Source organism: Centruroides sculpturatus, unplaced genomic scaffold, assembly GCF_000671375.1.
Source record: "Centruroides sculpturatus isolate CEXI.00-Female unplaced genomic scaffold, Cexi_2.0 scaffold347, whole genome shotgun sequence".
Taxonomy (NCBI): Eukaryota; Metazoa; Arthropoda; class Arachnida; order Scorpiones; family Buthidae; genus Centruroides; species Centruroides sculpturatus.
Genome location: NW_019384871.1, coordinates 245,254 through 260,009, shown reverse-complemented (window position 1 = coordinate 260,009; position 14,756 = coordinate 245,254). Strand labels below are relative to the sequence as shown.

General features: G+C 30.1%; 1 protein-coding gene across 1 annotated transcript in view; it reads left to right on the top strand.

The window, feature by feature from the left end:
- The window catches only part of LOC111630886 (bifunctional purine biosynthesis protein PURH-like), a 72,854-nt gene that overhangs the window by 44,023 nt on the left and 14,075 nt on the right, over positions 1 to 14,756 (top strand). Inside the window, exons 5-11 of the mRNA XM_023375045.1 lie at positions 572 to 660; positions 740 to 818; positions 4,072 to 4,144; positions 4,234 to 4,390; positions 11,319 to 11,444; positions 11,532 to 11,639; positions 14,081 to 14,166. Coding sequence (XP_023230813.1) covers positions 572 to 660; positions 740 to 818; positions 4,072 to 4,144; positions 4,234 to 4,390; positions 11,319 to 11,444; positions 11,532 to 11,639; positions 14,081 to 14,166 — 718 coding nt within the window. The remainder of the gene's footprint in view (positions 1 to 571; positions 661 to 739; positions 819 to 4,071; positions 4,145 to 4,233; positions 4,391 to 11,318; positions 11,445 to 11,531; positions 11,640 to 14,080; positions 14,167 to 14,756) is intronic.

The following is a 14,756-nucleotide window of genomic DNA, read 5'->3' as shown; positions in this document are numbered from 1 at the left end:
AATTGAACTTTTGCTGCATATTCCTTATATGTTTCGATGAAGATGCAAAAAACTTACATATGATTATAAGTAATTTTGTTTGTTTTTTCTTTATTTATGTTGATGGGTTATTATTATTGTTAAGTGGGGCAGTTAACTTCAGCATTTTGATATTTATAAGCTTTATTGTTTTATAAGATTCATACTTACTTATATTTATTAATGTTTGAAATAACAAAATAGATTAAAATGAATAAAAGAGAATGTACAGTAGACCCCCCTATAACGCTTAGATACGTTCCACGTTAATCGAATTTTACATTGTAGGAATGATTAAATACATGAGCCAATTGCAGCCCGATAGGTGTGAAGTTTACGTACTAAGGCTGTTTGAAAGGTTTTCTTCTATAAAATTAACCGATTCTAGACTAATNATAAATATAAAAATAAATTTAATTTTATCATCAATAGAGTATGAGATATATGGTTAAATGTTGGAAAAATAATTTATAATATTTTCCACACTAATTTTTCCATTACACAGTATATTTTTAATGTCAATATTAAACTTTAAAAAATAATTTCTTTACAGTGTTGTTGTTTGTAATCTGTATCCTTTTAAAAAGACAATAGCTGATCCTAATGTAACAGTAGCTGATGCAGTTGAGCAAATTGATATTGGTAACTATTTTTGACATTTTAATTTAATAAAATAAATGCATCAAAAAAATTTGTATTATTAATGAATATTATGATATAGGTGGAGTTACATTATTACGTGCTGCTGCAAAAAATCATGATAGAGTAACTGTAATATGTGATCCCAATGATTATAATCTGTAAGTATTACTTCTACCCAGCAAATTATTTGCCATAAAAATTGTTGTTGAATTATAAATAAATAGGGAAAATAAAGAAGCAAATAAATTTATTTACATAAAATAAGACTTGCAAAATGTCTAAGTTGATAACATAAGTACTTTAGTGTGAATTGGAAATAGATTTTGCCTTAGCATATTTTGTACATATAATGTGTGTGTGTGTGTTGTAAACTTTAAATGGTAGTATTATTTCAAAATTTTTAAACAAAAAAATAAATAAATACAATTTTATTATTATAAGTTTTCCATAATTTTTAGAAAATGTGTAAAAATTCATAAATAATAAAATAAATTAAAATGTTATAATGTTATGATGATGGTAATAGTCTCTCATCAGTCATCACCATGTCAAGGTGAGTTTAAAAGTTATAGTGAATCATAGTAATGCTGGCAAGAGCATAAGCTTCAAGTAGGGCTCTTGTTATATATTCCTATGAATATATAACAAGAGCCTACTTGATTCACTATAACTTTGTTTCTCTTGTTATATATTCATTGTCTTTGTTTCTCTTGTTATATATTCATAGGAATATATAACAAGAGAAACAAAACAAAGAGCACAGTGTCTGATCCAGAATGGGTGGCTGTTATACAGCATCTATTTCCCATGTTAAGGGCAGCTGATTTATAAACACCTATCTTTAGGTAAACAAGCATATGCACTTCTGTGAAGAAAACAAAAATTATAATTTTACATTCATAGCATGATACCGACTCAGACATCACCCAAGTTAACAAGGTCTACTTGGATTAGGCAAAGGCTCACATTTGAAAAATCTGCCACAGTCTCCCTTGGCCATCAGTTATGAATGCAACACTTAATGCTTAATTAAGGCTGCATCACAAATAAATTTAATTTGCCACTTTGCATGCATGTACACACACACACACACACACACACACACACACACACACACAGTTTTCTGTCTTGATGGTCAGTGGCTGACCATCAAGACAGAAAAATCATGCCAACAAATGAAAAAATGAATGAATTAATCATACATATCTACTTCACCATTACAAAACTGGAAACAGACATGACAGTTTACATGACCTACATACAAGATAAATTCAGACAAAATACCCACATCTCACAGAGCAAAGGGTTGTTGATCAGAAAAGAACAATTATACACAACCACCTTATTCCATAAATAATGCTTGAACACATCAGACAAGTTGCACAGTATATACATCAACACACAGAAACAGTAGATTACATGATAGATTGGATACTCAACAGCAGATATGCCTTAACAGTAATCACCCATAAAAGTGCTCATGCACCAGTTAAAACACTAACATATTGACATAGAAAGGCTGACTTTTCTTTGTAAAGAGGGAGGGTGAAGCCTCACAGATATAGTAAATTTATTTCAAGAAATACTCACAAAATATATAGGGCCTGGATTCCCGAAAGCATCATAGTGCAACTTACAACAAATGTTTGTCTTAAGTTACGATATGACAAAATTTGGTATTCACAAAACTTATCATAACTGAAAATTTTGTGAATAGGTGTTATATTATGACATGGAGTGGGTTGTTGTAAGTCAAGATAATTCAAGCTGGCCAATGAGTATTTAGCTTTCTCAATTGATGAATTACATAGTTCATTGAAAATTTATCATTTGTCTGTCATTCAAAGACATTTTGTTAATGGAATTAATCTGATACTATCAAATGTTGAGGGAAATGTGTTTTAGTTTAATTGAGGAACTGAAACCTTGTTTAGAAAGGTGTACACATCATGTACAGCATGCTATTCTCTTAATCAAGTTGAAATTATAAACAGAATTGTTATAGTGAATTATATAGAACGTTACTAATCTTTTTACTCTGAAATGCTCTTGCAATCTCTCTCCAGTTACATCAAATTTCATCTATGCTTCTATATACTGCACAGTACATTACTAACACTATTCACTTCTTTGCAAATTAGGCCAATAATTATCTTGTCCACAAGAAGTAATAGTTGGATCTATCCCCCTTCTGTTATTATTTTTTTCTTTTTTGACTCCATTTATCAACACCTGTATTTTGGAAGAAGTAAACAGTGTCTTCTTTTTCTCTCTTCCATTTTATTAACAAAACTTGCGTTGGAGAGACAACTTGCACACAAAGCAGTAACTCTTGCAGACAAAAAACAGTAAATTATTAAACCTATACAACATTGACCTGGATCTAACATGATACACAAGAGACACAGACACCCTTAGACAGTCTTGGGCTTGGAGCTCTACAGTAGGTACTCTAATGATCTTGGCTAAGTATACATTGACATAACTGCACCAAACTGTTGGCTGACTCAAGGATGCCTTTTTGGAGAGATGGAGGGTTCATGATTGCTTTACAAGACCTGGTCATAAATATAAGAAACTAAGGAAGCACATTTTAAATGACAACAACACTTACAGATGACACTTTAAGAATGTCACATCATGAATGATACCATATAACATATCATTACCAGTTGCAAGCTTTTAACACAAAATAACTACTTACATCAACATAACCAAATAGCAAATACAATGCATCAAAAGTTTGCACACAAACACAAACTACTATACATCAGCAACTATACTGCAAATACATACCTCAGACAGTCATAGAAAACAACTTATAAAATACAACACTATGACCATAATCACAGACAAAATAATCCATCACAACAGATCAGACAATCACATTCATTGATAAACAAAACAAAATCACTTACATCATAGCTGTATCAAACATACATAACACACAAAATATATACACTGAAAAAATTGGTAAATATTTAGAATTCATCCCTGAAATAAAGCATCTGTGGTGAATGGATGAGACACATATTGTACCAATAGTCCTTTCTTGTATAGGCATCGTACATTACACAAAAATCTCAAAACATTGGAGCTTCACAACAACACATACATCACTCACTCTACAGAAGACTGCCATATTAAACACATGTCACATAATCAGGAAATTATTAAACACAGATACATACATCAACATCACATAAATAAAACATTTGTTTTATGTTGTACTGGTACCTAGAGCTGTGAGAAATCAAAATTAAGGCATAGGTACCAGTACATTCCAACAACACAATAATAATCAAATGTATTTTAAAACTGAAAAATTTGTGTTTTTTTATATAATGACATTTAAGAAGTATTTGATAAAATGTTATAAAAATTTTAAGATTTAATGGATTTTAATTTTAGTGTTGCTTCTGAACTTGAACAGTCATCAGCACATTCTACATCATTAGAAGTGAGAAAAAATCTTGCAGTTAAGGTTTGTCTGATATGCTGAGTATAATGCTTCCAAATAAAAATAACCAATCTTGACAATAGTAATAGTCTTCATTTTATGATGATTTTCAGGCATTTAATCATACTGCAGAATATGATGCAGCTATCTCTGATTATTTTCGTCGTCAGTATTGCAAAGGAGTATCACAACTTCCGTTAAGATATGGCATGAATCCTCATCAAAATCCTGCTCAGATCTATACTACAGAAAAACAACTTCCATTTAATGGTAAGTTAATATTAATTTTAATACATTTTTAAAAAGAATCATTTATATTCATATTTTCACTTATTTAAGGGTATTTAAAATATCTATTATCAATTTTTAAGATTAATAAGAATAGAAAATTTGAAGAATAGAAATTGATTTTGACTATAGTCTGCATGAAACAAAAAAATAAACAGCCACCTCATCACTGTATGCTACAAAATTATCCCTATTTCATTGTAGAAGCAACAAAGTATCTCAATAAAAATGTGAATATCTGTTAATTATTATAAATTTGGTGCCAGAGACAATTGTTAAGAAAGAGTATTGCTTTTGCAAACTGTTTCTTGTGAATGCATGCACGAAGTTACACTACTAATACTACGAAATCTACAAGGCCGACACTATGCCTCAGTTACAGTATAATGCCTGATTCATTGTCAGATTATAACCTGGCTAATTAAATATAATATATATATATATACATTATGTAATTTGGTTTAAAGGTAGACAATTAAGTCACCATTTTATATTAAATTTAGTAATTAGAATTAAATTGATTAATTTATAAAATTCTGAAAGTAAAGATCAATCCAAAGATGGACTCAAACCCACAATTCCTGCTTAACATGTATATTCATTGCCAGTTATGCTATCTGGATCTTTTTCAGATTAATTAATTTAGATGTAACCTTACAGGGCACTCAACACAGTGACTGGGGACAATTATAATTAACTAGCTTACCCGTCGCGCATTGCTGTGATCTCAGAAGAAACGAAATTCAAGCAAACTCGTTATGATAAAATTAAGTTTACATTTTATCATTTTTATTGAAACTTATTATTATTATTCATTTTCATCAGGAAAACATTTCAAAGTGTCGTTTCAATTTTATTTATTTATTGGAGTGCTTTATGGATACGCGATATTTTTTGTTTTTCCGTCTGGTGCGTACACGAATAAATCGGACGGTTTTCTGACGCGTGAGTTGGCCACATACAGTTGTCCATGTGAGAAGCACGGTTTCTTTAAATTTAGCCCACATACTCGCAGAGATTGTTAGAAGTGCAATATTCCCCTTATTTGTATATATATTTTTTAATCCTTTATAATTTTGATTATTTAATTGCTCCTTCCTCTCTTCCTTGGCATGTGTGAAATTTCTCATAGTTGGATAATAAACTGTTTTATTGTAATTTGTCTTTTTAAATTATTTTGAGTTGATAGTAATTAAAATTTGGAAAAGGGGGATCCCTAGATCGGTAAAATAGGCGAATTTCCTTCTACAACTTCGGTTGTTGTTCGGGATACAGTTAAGGTTTTAATTAACAAAGTTCAAGCGATTACGTAATTAGCAAAAAAATAGTTTAAATAAAGTGATTAAACAAAAATTATTACAAATATCCCTAAATAATAAATGCATATATAGAGATATTTTTTAAAGGGGGAAATGGTCTTCACAATTTGAAATCGATCGAACACACAGTGCTCGAATGCTCGTATAAATGCACGCCATCTATCATAGGATAAATGTACTATGCCAAAAATCTTCGTGCGAGTGTATTAAAAAACTTCCCAAAGCTTCATGGCAATCGTACTATGCCAGAAACCTTCATGGGAGTATATTAAACAACTTCCCAAAGTTTCATGGCAATCGGATAAACGGTGTGGTAATGCATGAAGGACAGACAGACGGACAGACAGACAGACATACATTCATTTTTATATATATAGATTAGCCAATTATAATTAGCACATTTAAATTTATATCATTTGTTTATGCTCTTATTGAGACTGTTTAAGAACATAATAGAGTGACTTCTTAATTGATACAAGTTTAATTCTTTAAATATAAAATTGGCCTTATCCATTGAAAATGAAATCAACCAATGGAAAAGTTGCTTAACTAGTTTTGCTATACAAGTTCCTCTTGTAGCCTGAAGGGTAAAAACAATTTAGTCTCTAGGTACATAGAAAGAGAGAGTTTTTGGAGCTTAAAGAGTTAAATCATATCTACAGAAAGCACCACAAAACCTCAGTGTGATTGCTATTTTCTTGTTTTGTTTAGCTGAAGATTTTCAATTGGTCAACCATTGAAAGTGAATAATGTTGTTTTTATTTTTTGTTTAATTTTACTTATTTTGTAATGAAATATTTCAGTAAGGATATTATTTCAGTTTTGGTGATTATTTACATCAAACATGAATTTAAATTCAACTTTTATGCCTTTGTGTTCTTAACTTATGTATTTATGCTTAAATTGTCAACTAGGACTTTTTATTACTAGTATTTATGATACCTGATAACTGGTTCTGCAAGTTAAATAATCAAATCAGAAAAAACAGTAAATAAAAGACTTGCTTTTTTCTGATTTGATTATTTAACTTGCAGAACCAGTTATCCAGTATAATAAGTCCTAGTAATAAATTAAGCCCTAGTTGACAATTTAAGCATAAATACATGAATTTAAATTATGTAAGATATTCTTGAAAATAATCCTCATATAAACAGGGTCTATACAGACCTGGAAAGTCAGGGAATAAGATTTTTAGCAGAAAAAGTCAGGGAATCCACAAATACTGTGGAATACTGTGTCACTCTTGCTCCTTTTTGATCCAAACAGGTCTTTAAATTCGGTTTGGTATAGGGAAGAGTGAACTGGAGCAACCAAACAAATTGCAAGATTTATTGCACTTAGATTATCATTTATAGTTTACAAGATATAACAATTTAAATTTTGTTGGATAGGAGGTTTATGTTTGTATTTTAAATGGTGGATAGTGGGGGTGTGAAGCCATGTGGGAGAGTGGTAGCAGTTGCGCGTGAACAGTGAAAATGGTGCAGCATTTGGGCAGTGAAACTTTGGATGGCAAAGAGGTAGGACATTGAAATTTGTGTTGATTTGTACAGAACAACAGAATATACAATAATATTTAGCAATAATAACTGATAAAATAAAATTTGTAAAGTTATAAGCCAATAAATGTGTGGGTTGAATAAAATTGTCATAATGTCAAAGAAATTGCAAAGACAATATGAACAGAAATATAAAAGACATATATCATTGGAAAGAAAATTTTAAGAGGAATCAGAAAAGCCAAAATATTTAATGCCAAATGATGCAGATTATATAGAAAGCATAAGAAAACTGAGCGTGTCAACTTTGACGCAAATATTTTGAGTGTGCCACCACCCAAACTGATAGATATTGATTGACTTGGAATGTGATAACCAGCAACACTTTATTTGTTTACATCTTATCCTTACCCTAATAACACAGACTGATTCATGCCTTAAACAATTGCAATTGTATTCCATACACAACCCTCCCAATTTTTTTGACCTGCTTGACATTTGGTTAACTCATTGCTGTCAGTTGATGTCATGAGGGAGGCAAAAACTGTCAGTCAACTTAATGATATTGTGTATGGGACATTTTGGAACGCTTGGCAGACCTCACACAATTTATGTATTTTTATTCATTGTATTATTTGCTGCTGGCAACATACAGTATGTGGAGATAATAATCCTGCCAATGTTGATGAATTGATGATGAATTGTGATATGTCTTCTCTCAAACTGCAAATTTTCATCTTCAGATGGCCTGCAGAATTTCAGAAGTCCACATTTTTTGGAAGTCTACCAAAATATTGCCATGGAGTTAAAAGTTGGGTTTTCAAAAACACCATTGACAATGATCCCGCTTTCCTTTTTTCTTATTTAAATAAAATTTACAAATTAATTTAAATTAAATTGTGAATTTTTTTATATGACATAGAAATAATGTGGCTAATTTCATAATTGATTTTACACCAAATTTTTGTTTTTTGTAGTGAATAAAGGATGTTTTAATAAAAAAAATTATATAATTATATACAAAATGGGCTTAAATAGACTTGGCCAAATATTATGTAATGGAAAAGGAAAATGCAGAGATGTTAATAAGTCAGAGAATAATGTCATAATTGGTCATGGAAAGTCATGGAATCACAGATGGAATTACCTGTACAGACCATGTATAAATTAAGTCACTGTAATTTAATATAACCTTTACTTAGATGTCACATTGTTAATTTACTGTATTTCAGTTTAAAAGTATAACAGATTAAATTTGTAGATATATATAATTAGTTTGATATTTGTTTTACATGAATTCTTTTTATCATTATAATTTAATGTTATAATTATTACATTAAAGTCTTTAACTTTTTAATTTGTCTAATGAAACTATTTTACAATGAGCAAGTATTTATTGTGACATTGTCACCAATGCCAGACTGTATTTTTTAATCATGTTTTTAGTTTATTTAATTTAAAATATATGCTTTCCACCTCAAATTAATACTTTAGTGTCTTGCTCCTGTACATCATACTTTACTGTTAGCAATGGAGTTGTACCAGTCATCTGTATAACTCATTTCAGGGGAAATATTACATGGAAGTTCTATAGTTCAAATTGCATGGAAGTTTATATATAGTTAATCAGGGCCTCTGCCCCTTAAGCTTTTCCTATCTGGTCTTGAATTTCATTTATCTAACACCATTCTCAGATTAAGGAAAGACAGACAGATGACACTGGGAATTTATAGGTCTATTATTTTTTCAAATTGCAGTCCAATTAGTTGTTTTGTTAACTGTTCAATGCAAAACAGTTTGAGTCATATTTATAATGAAGTTATAAACCTAAAAATATACTGCACTATTCTTATCTGATATTATACAGAATATTTTTTTTCCTCAATAATTTCATATTTAAGAAAATATGACAAGCAGCTCTTTGCTTGATTATTGTAAAACAGGAGGATGGGCTTTCAATCATCAATTTCCAATGTTGTTTTATAAGTTTTAAAAGTATCATTAGTTATATGCTTAAACAATTTGATTTTTATTCTTTTTATATAAATTATATGCTAATGCTATTAATTTGAAAGCTATTATTTGGTCAGATGATATTCAGAAATATAATCTAATACATAAAAAGAAAGTTTGCTAGTTTGTTCTTTCTTTATACATCTTGACACAGTTTGAGTATAACCAATGAAACTTTTTAGGAACCATTCTCTCAAGCAGGAGGAGGTTAACTTCTTTTGGTCAAATTAACTTCAACCTTCTGCTCATAGCAGGACCTGCTTTCTATCTGACTAGTTGGATGGCAGCATTCAAATAGGAAAATTACTTAATACAAAGTTACTGGCAAGCACATTATACATTTTTAGAGGTTTTCGAGGATATAAAGTTTAAATATTTGGTCTGTTTTTTTGCAAAATTTCATTGGTTGGCCAATTACCATTTTTTATTTGGCTGTGAATGGTATGTTAGAATTAACATTAGAAAAAATTTGCATCTCTTGAATTATCTTCTCATGCAGGTGGAAGTCAATGACTATTTTCTATTGAAAAACAATTCCTGTCTACCCAACCAATGAAATTGTACAATTCCATACCATCCAAGTATCTCATTCTTATTTTAATGCTTGTTCTTACTTTTTGCCTGGGCATATCTGCTAGTACAATACAGTAATACCCCAAACTTACGTGATAGGTGAGACTGAGCGATAACCACGTAAGTTGAATTCGCGTAAGTCGGGGTATAATTTTGCATATAAATACATACAAATAATTTTTAATTGGGGCCAGAGACTAAAGAAAACAATAATTTAGAAAAAAAAAATGTTTAATAAAATCTTAGATAATACATATGTATAACAAATTATATTATTATACAATTTTTCACATTTACTTGATTATCACACCATAATTTTAACATTGTTTTCATCTCAGGACTAGTACCATGATGTTTATGAATGATGCTTGAATTTAAAGATTGAGCATTTTTCACAGCTTCGAGAATTTTTTCTATACTTTTTATAATTGTTCTGATTGTCAATTCCAGTAGATCAAACTTCTTTGCCAATTCACAAATTTTCATTTTTGTATCGAACTCTTTAATAATGTTAACTTTACATTCCATAGATAAAGTTTTTCTTTTCTTGTTTGATGCAGAAGAATCAGTTCTACTTTGTTTGGATGACATAGTAGAGTCTCTCGAGTCTCTGTAGATATAACAAACACAGAAATAAATAACACAAAATAAATTGTAGTTACAGTATATGTCGATTCCATGCGACACGTCCAAACATGTAAGCTGAACAATAGTGTGGGGGAAGTGAGTAATCAAGAGTTGTGTGGCGCTCAAACGAAAGACGAATCGACCAGATTTGAAAATCGCGTAAGTCGAGGTATTACTGTATAAAGAAATTACATATTTCAATTGCTGAAAAATATATTTTTAATAAATCATTTTTCATAAATATTAATTCTTTTTGAAACAAATTTATATCTGTTGATATTTGATGAAATGATTCATTTTTTAAATATAGAAAAATCATCATGTTAGAATTGGATAAGTTTAAGCATATTACAATACATTATTTTTGCTGTATTTTTGGCCTTTATCACCTTGGCTGTTGGCTGTTCTATAAATGTAACTAAAGTTTCTTGACACTTTCTTAGGGTATAATTTTAATTATGATGTGAACATGTGATTGTATAAGATGTTATAACCAATATTATGGGATGGCTGGGTGGCAGCTTACTGCCCTGGGAACCCAGAATCGAATCCAAAAATCCCTGGAAAGTTTTTTGGAGTGGACCATCTGAATACGTCAGGCCCTGTCCCTATTATGGGTCTGGCTGAACCCATAATGAGCTTGCTGAAAAGAAAGACTCTCTTAATGTCCACAGGGTGTAAAGAGCTAAAAACCATTTTTAAAAAGTAACACTATAAAGATTTATTTAATGAGTTTGAATTTTTGATGTTTATTAATAAAATTAATTTTTTATAAGTAAATCAGTTTGCAATATATTTAGGCTAGATATTCATTTAGAAAATATTGAAAAATGTAGTGCCATGATTTAAGTAATCATTAATTTATTTTTATAATTTCAGTTGTAAATGGATCTCCTGGATTTATAAATCTTTGTGATGCACTAAATTCTTGGCAGTTGGTAAAAGAATTAAAAACCTCTCTTGGATTGCCTGCAGCAGCTTCATTCAAACATGTCAGTCCAGCTGGTAAGTAAAAATATCCAGATTAAGTTTTAAGTTTTATTTTACTTTAAAATTCATTAAGCTTACATTTTATTTTTGTTATCATTATAGGAGCAGCAGTTGGAGATAGTCTTACTCTTGAACAAGCTAAAGTTTGTATGGTTGATGATTTATATAAACAATTAACTCCTTTAGCTATTGCTTATGCTAGAGCACGTGGTAAATATGTATTACTACTAAAATTTTTGGTGCATTAATAATTTCAATTTTAATTATTCAGAATTTTATCATGCATATTTCATATACTTCAGTTAACAAAAAATGGCATCATTATTGAAATAAATAAATACTAAGCTGCTTCCAGTAACCAATAGATGCTTATTAACTAAGGAATGTTTTTTCCTCTGTATTGAACTATCTTCAGCTTGACAGTATAAAAATAAATGCATAATAGTTTTACAATAGAATTTAAAATCATTTTGGGAATACTGGAGATTGAACATTTATGAAAACAAATAAATAAAGCAGCCAAAGCTGTTTAGTGATGATTTTAGTAAATAAAGGAGGATGCTGAGTTTACCTTCTCTGAATTTCTGTGTGGTATATCCGAGGGTTTGGTTTTGAGCAGTCTCTTTATTGTGGTTTATATTGATCCTTGTTTTGCATGTTTTCAGGCTGGTTATGCCAAATGATGTTAAGTTATTTAATAGCAATCTTATTTCACTTCAAAACAACTTGTTTTGTCTTGCCAAATCATTGAAGACATGGAATTTATGAATTTATTTAAATAAAGGAAAACCTATTACAACTGACTTGGATAAAAATCTCAATTTATTTTCCCTTTGGTATAGATGGATTCCTTGATATGGTATGTATAGTTAATAAATGTCATAGGAAATGGGAAGTTGGGACATTGATCAAAAGTTAACTTTCACTAATCATATTGATAAAGTGACTAAAGCCTTGGTGATTAGATGTGGCTTGTTATGGAGACATTATTTAAGTATCATCTAGATCTGTATTAAGGACCATATTTTTTGCAAATTTTTAACTCGATATATTATAGTCTTACTGTTTGGACTTCAACTTTTCTATCATCTTTGGACAAGATTTGTTATTTATTAAATAAAACATATTTCTTATTCAATAACTTTTGTCATTTGCTGTGTGCTGAATTTGCATTCTAGGTGTAGTCATACCAGGGGTTTCTTTTTTTCCCCTCAGTCTTATTCAATATTTCAATAGAATTGTTATTTTTAAGAAATTTAATGAGTTGATTTCACCTTGTGACATTGATTTGTGCATACCTGCTGGAGTTATATGACATGGCTCTTGTTTGTACATTTGTAATTATAGACTAAATGTAACTCAGCAATCCTACTTATACAATGCCATTATGGATTAGATTGAAATTGAACTTTTGCTGCATATTCCTTATATGTTTCGATGAAGATGCAAAAAACTTACATATGATTATAAGTAATTTTGTTTGTTTTTTCTTTATTTATGTTGATGGGTTATTATTATTGTTAAGTGGGGCAGTTAACTTCAGCATTTTGATATTTATAAGCTTTATTGTTTTATAAGATTCATACTTACTTATATTTATTAATGTTTGAAATAACAAAATAGATTAAAATGAATAAAAGAGAATGTACAGTAGACCCCCCTATAACGCTTAGATACGTTCCACGTTAATCGAATTTTACATTGTAGGAATGATTAAATACATGAGCCAATTGCAGCCCGATAGGTGTGAAGTTTACGTACTAAGGCTGTTTGAAAGGTTTTCTTCTATAAAATTAACCGATTCTAGACTAATTTCACTCAACATTTCCAAAACACGTATAATTTTTTGGGAATAATCTGTATAAACTATGCTATAAACAAAAAATTATAGGATTACTTACCGAGTGTGCACCATTCGACTACGCAGTTGCTCAAAGCTTGTTTTCGTCGCGGAACAGCACACGAAACGGCAGCCGCGATTTCTGATAACGAATTTTTCGCAGAAAAATAACTTGACCTTTGGAGACATCATTAATATAAATAATTTTTATGGCCGTTGAATAAGAAATGTTTCTTTCACAAGAAATGTATAAAATTAGTGCTGTATTAGACTTACAGTACCTAATTTACGTACTGTACAGACGATAATAAACTCAACTTACTAGCCTAAACTCTCCGTAGCGTGGAGCCATGCAGCGGAAAGCATATATATAATTATAATAAAGTTACAATAAATAAGTTAATATATAATTATATATACAGTACCTAATTTATATATAAATTTATATATAATACTGTACAGACGATAGCAAACTCAATTTAGCCGCTCAGTAGCGTGGCGCAGGGCGGAGGAAAGTAGTTCGGCTGCTCATCCACTATTGGTCCAGATTCTATCAATCTTGTCGCGAAACGAGTTGGCGACGACGTTTTAGGAGCTCATTTATACGAATGTTGCTACAATTTTTTCGCTACGTTATAGGAATGCACGTTATAGTGGGGTCGACTGTACTCTCATCTGTACCATGAAATAAATCATAAACATAATAATAAACTTTGCTTTTACATTTTTTAATAGAGAATATTTGAATTTAAATATTTAAGAATTTACTAATATTTATATAACTTATATGATTTTTTAAAAATATAAATAGGTGCTGATAGAATGTCTTCCTTTGGTGATTTCATTGCTTTATCTGATCCATGTGATGAAATTACAGCAAAAATAATTTCAAGAGAAGTAAGCATTTATTTTTCATAATTGACTCATTCTGTTCAATGGGACAACTGGGTGATGAAAGGATAGAACTGAAAATATGCAGGACATCCATGAAAAATTTCTGGGGTTGCTTTGATTCAATCACAGGTCCTGAGAGTAATAGGCTGATGCCTTTATTGCTATCTGGCATTATTGATATTAATAAATATTTATAATTACTAGTGGGCTTTACTCCCTGGGTGCCTTTGGCAGTCTAATTCTTCCTTCACTTCACTTACTTGTTCCCAATATAATGTTTCATAAAAATTTCAATACTATATATACTTTTATCTATCTAATTCTGAACGAGGATTCTGCAACATAAACTAAGTTCAGATCCATTTTGAAATGTATGTCCATACTCAAATTAATTGGAAAAAAATGTTATTCAAATCATAAAAAAATCATACCTTTCAGATTTTCTCCATCAAAATTGAATATAGAGTAACTCAGATTCCTGAACGAAAACAAATTTTTTTTTAATTGGTCAAACATCATGATTTTTTGAATGTTCCACAGAAAAACATTCTAATTCTTTGGTTATGTAGTTCATTTTGCTTGTGTTGCTCCAC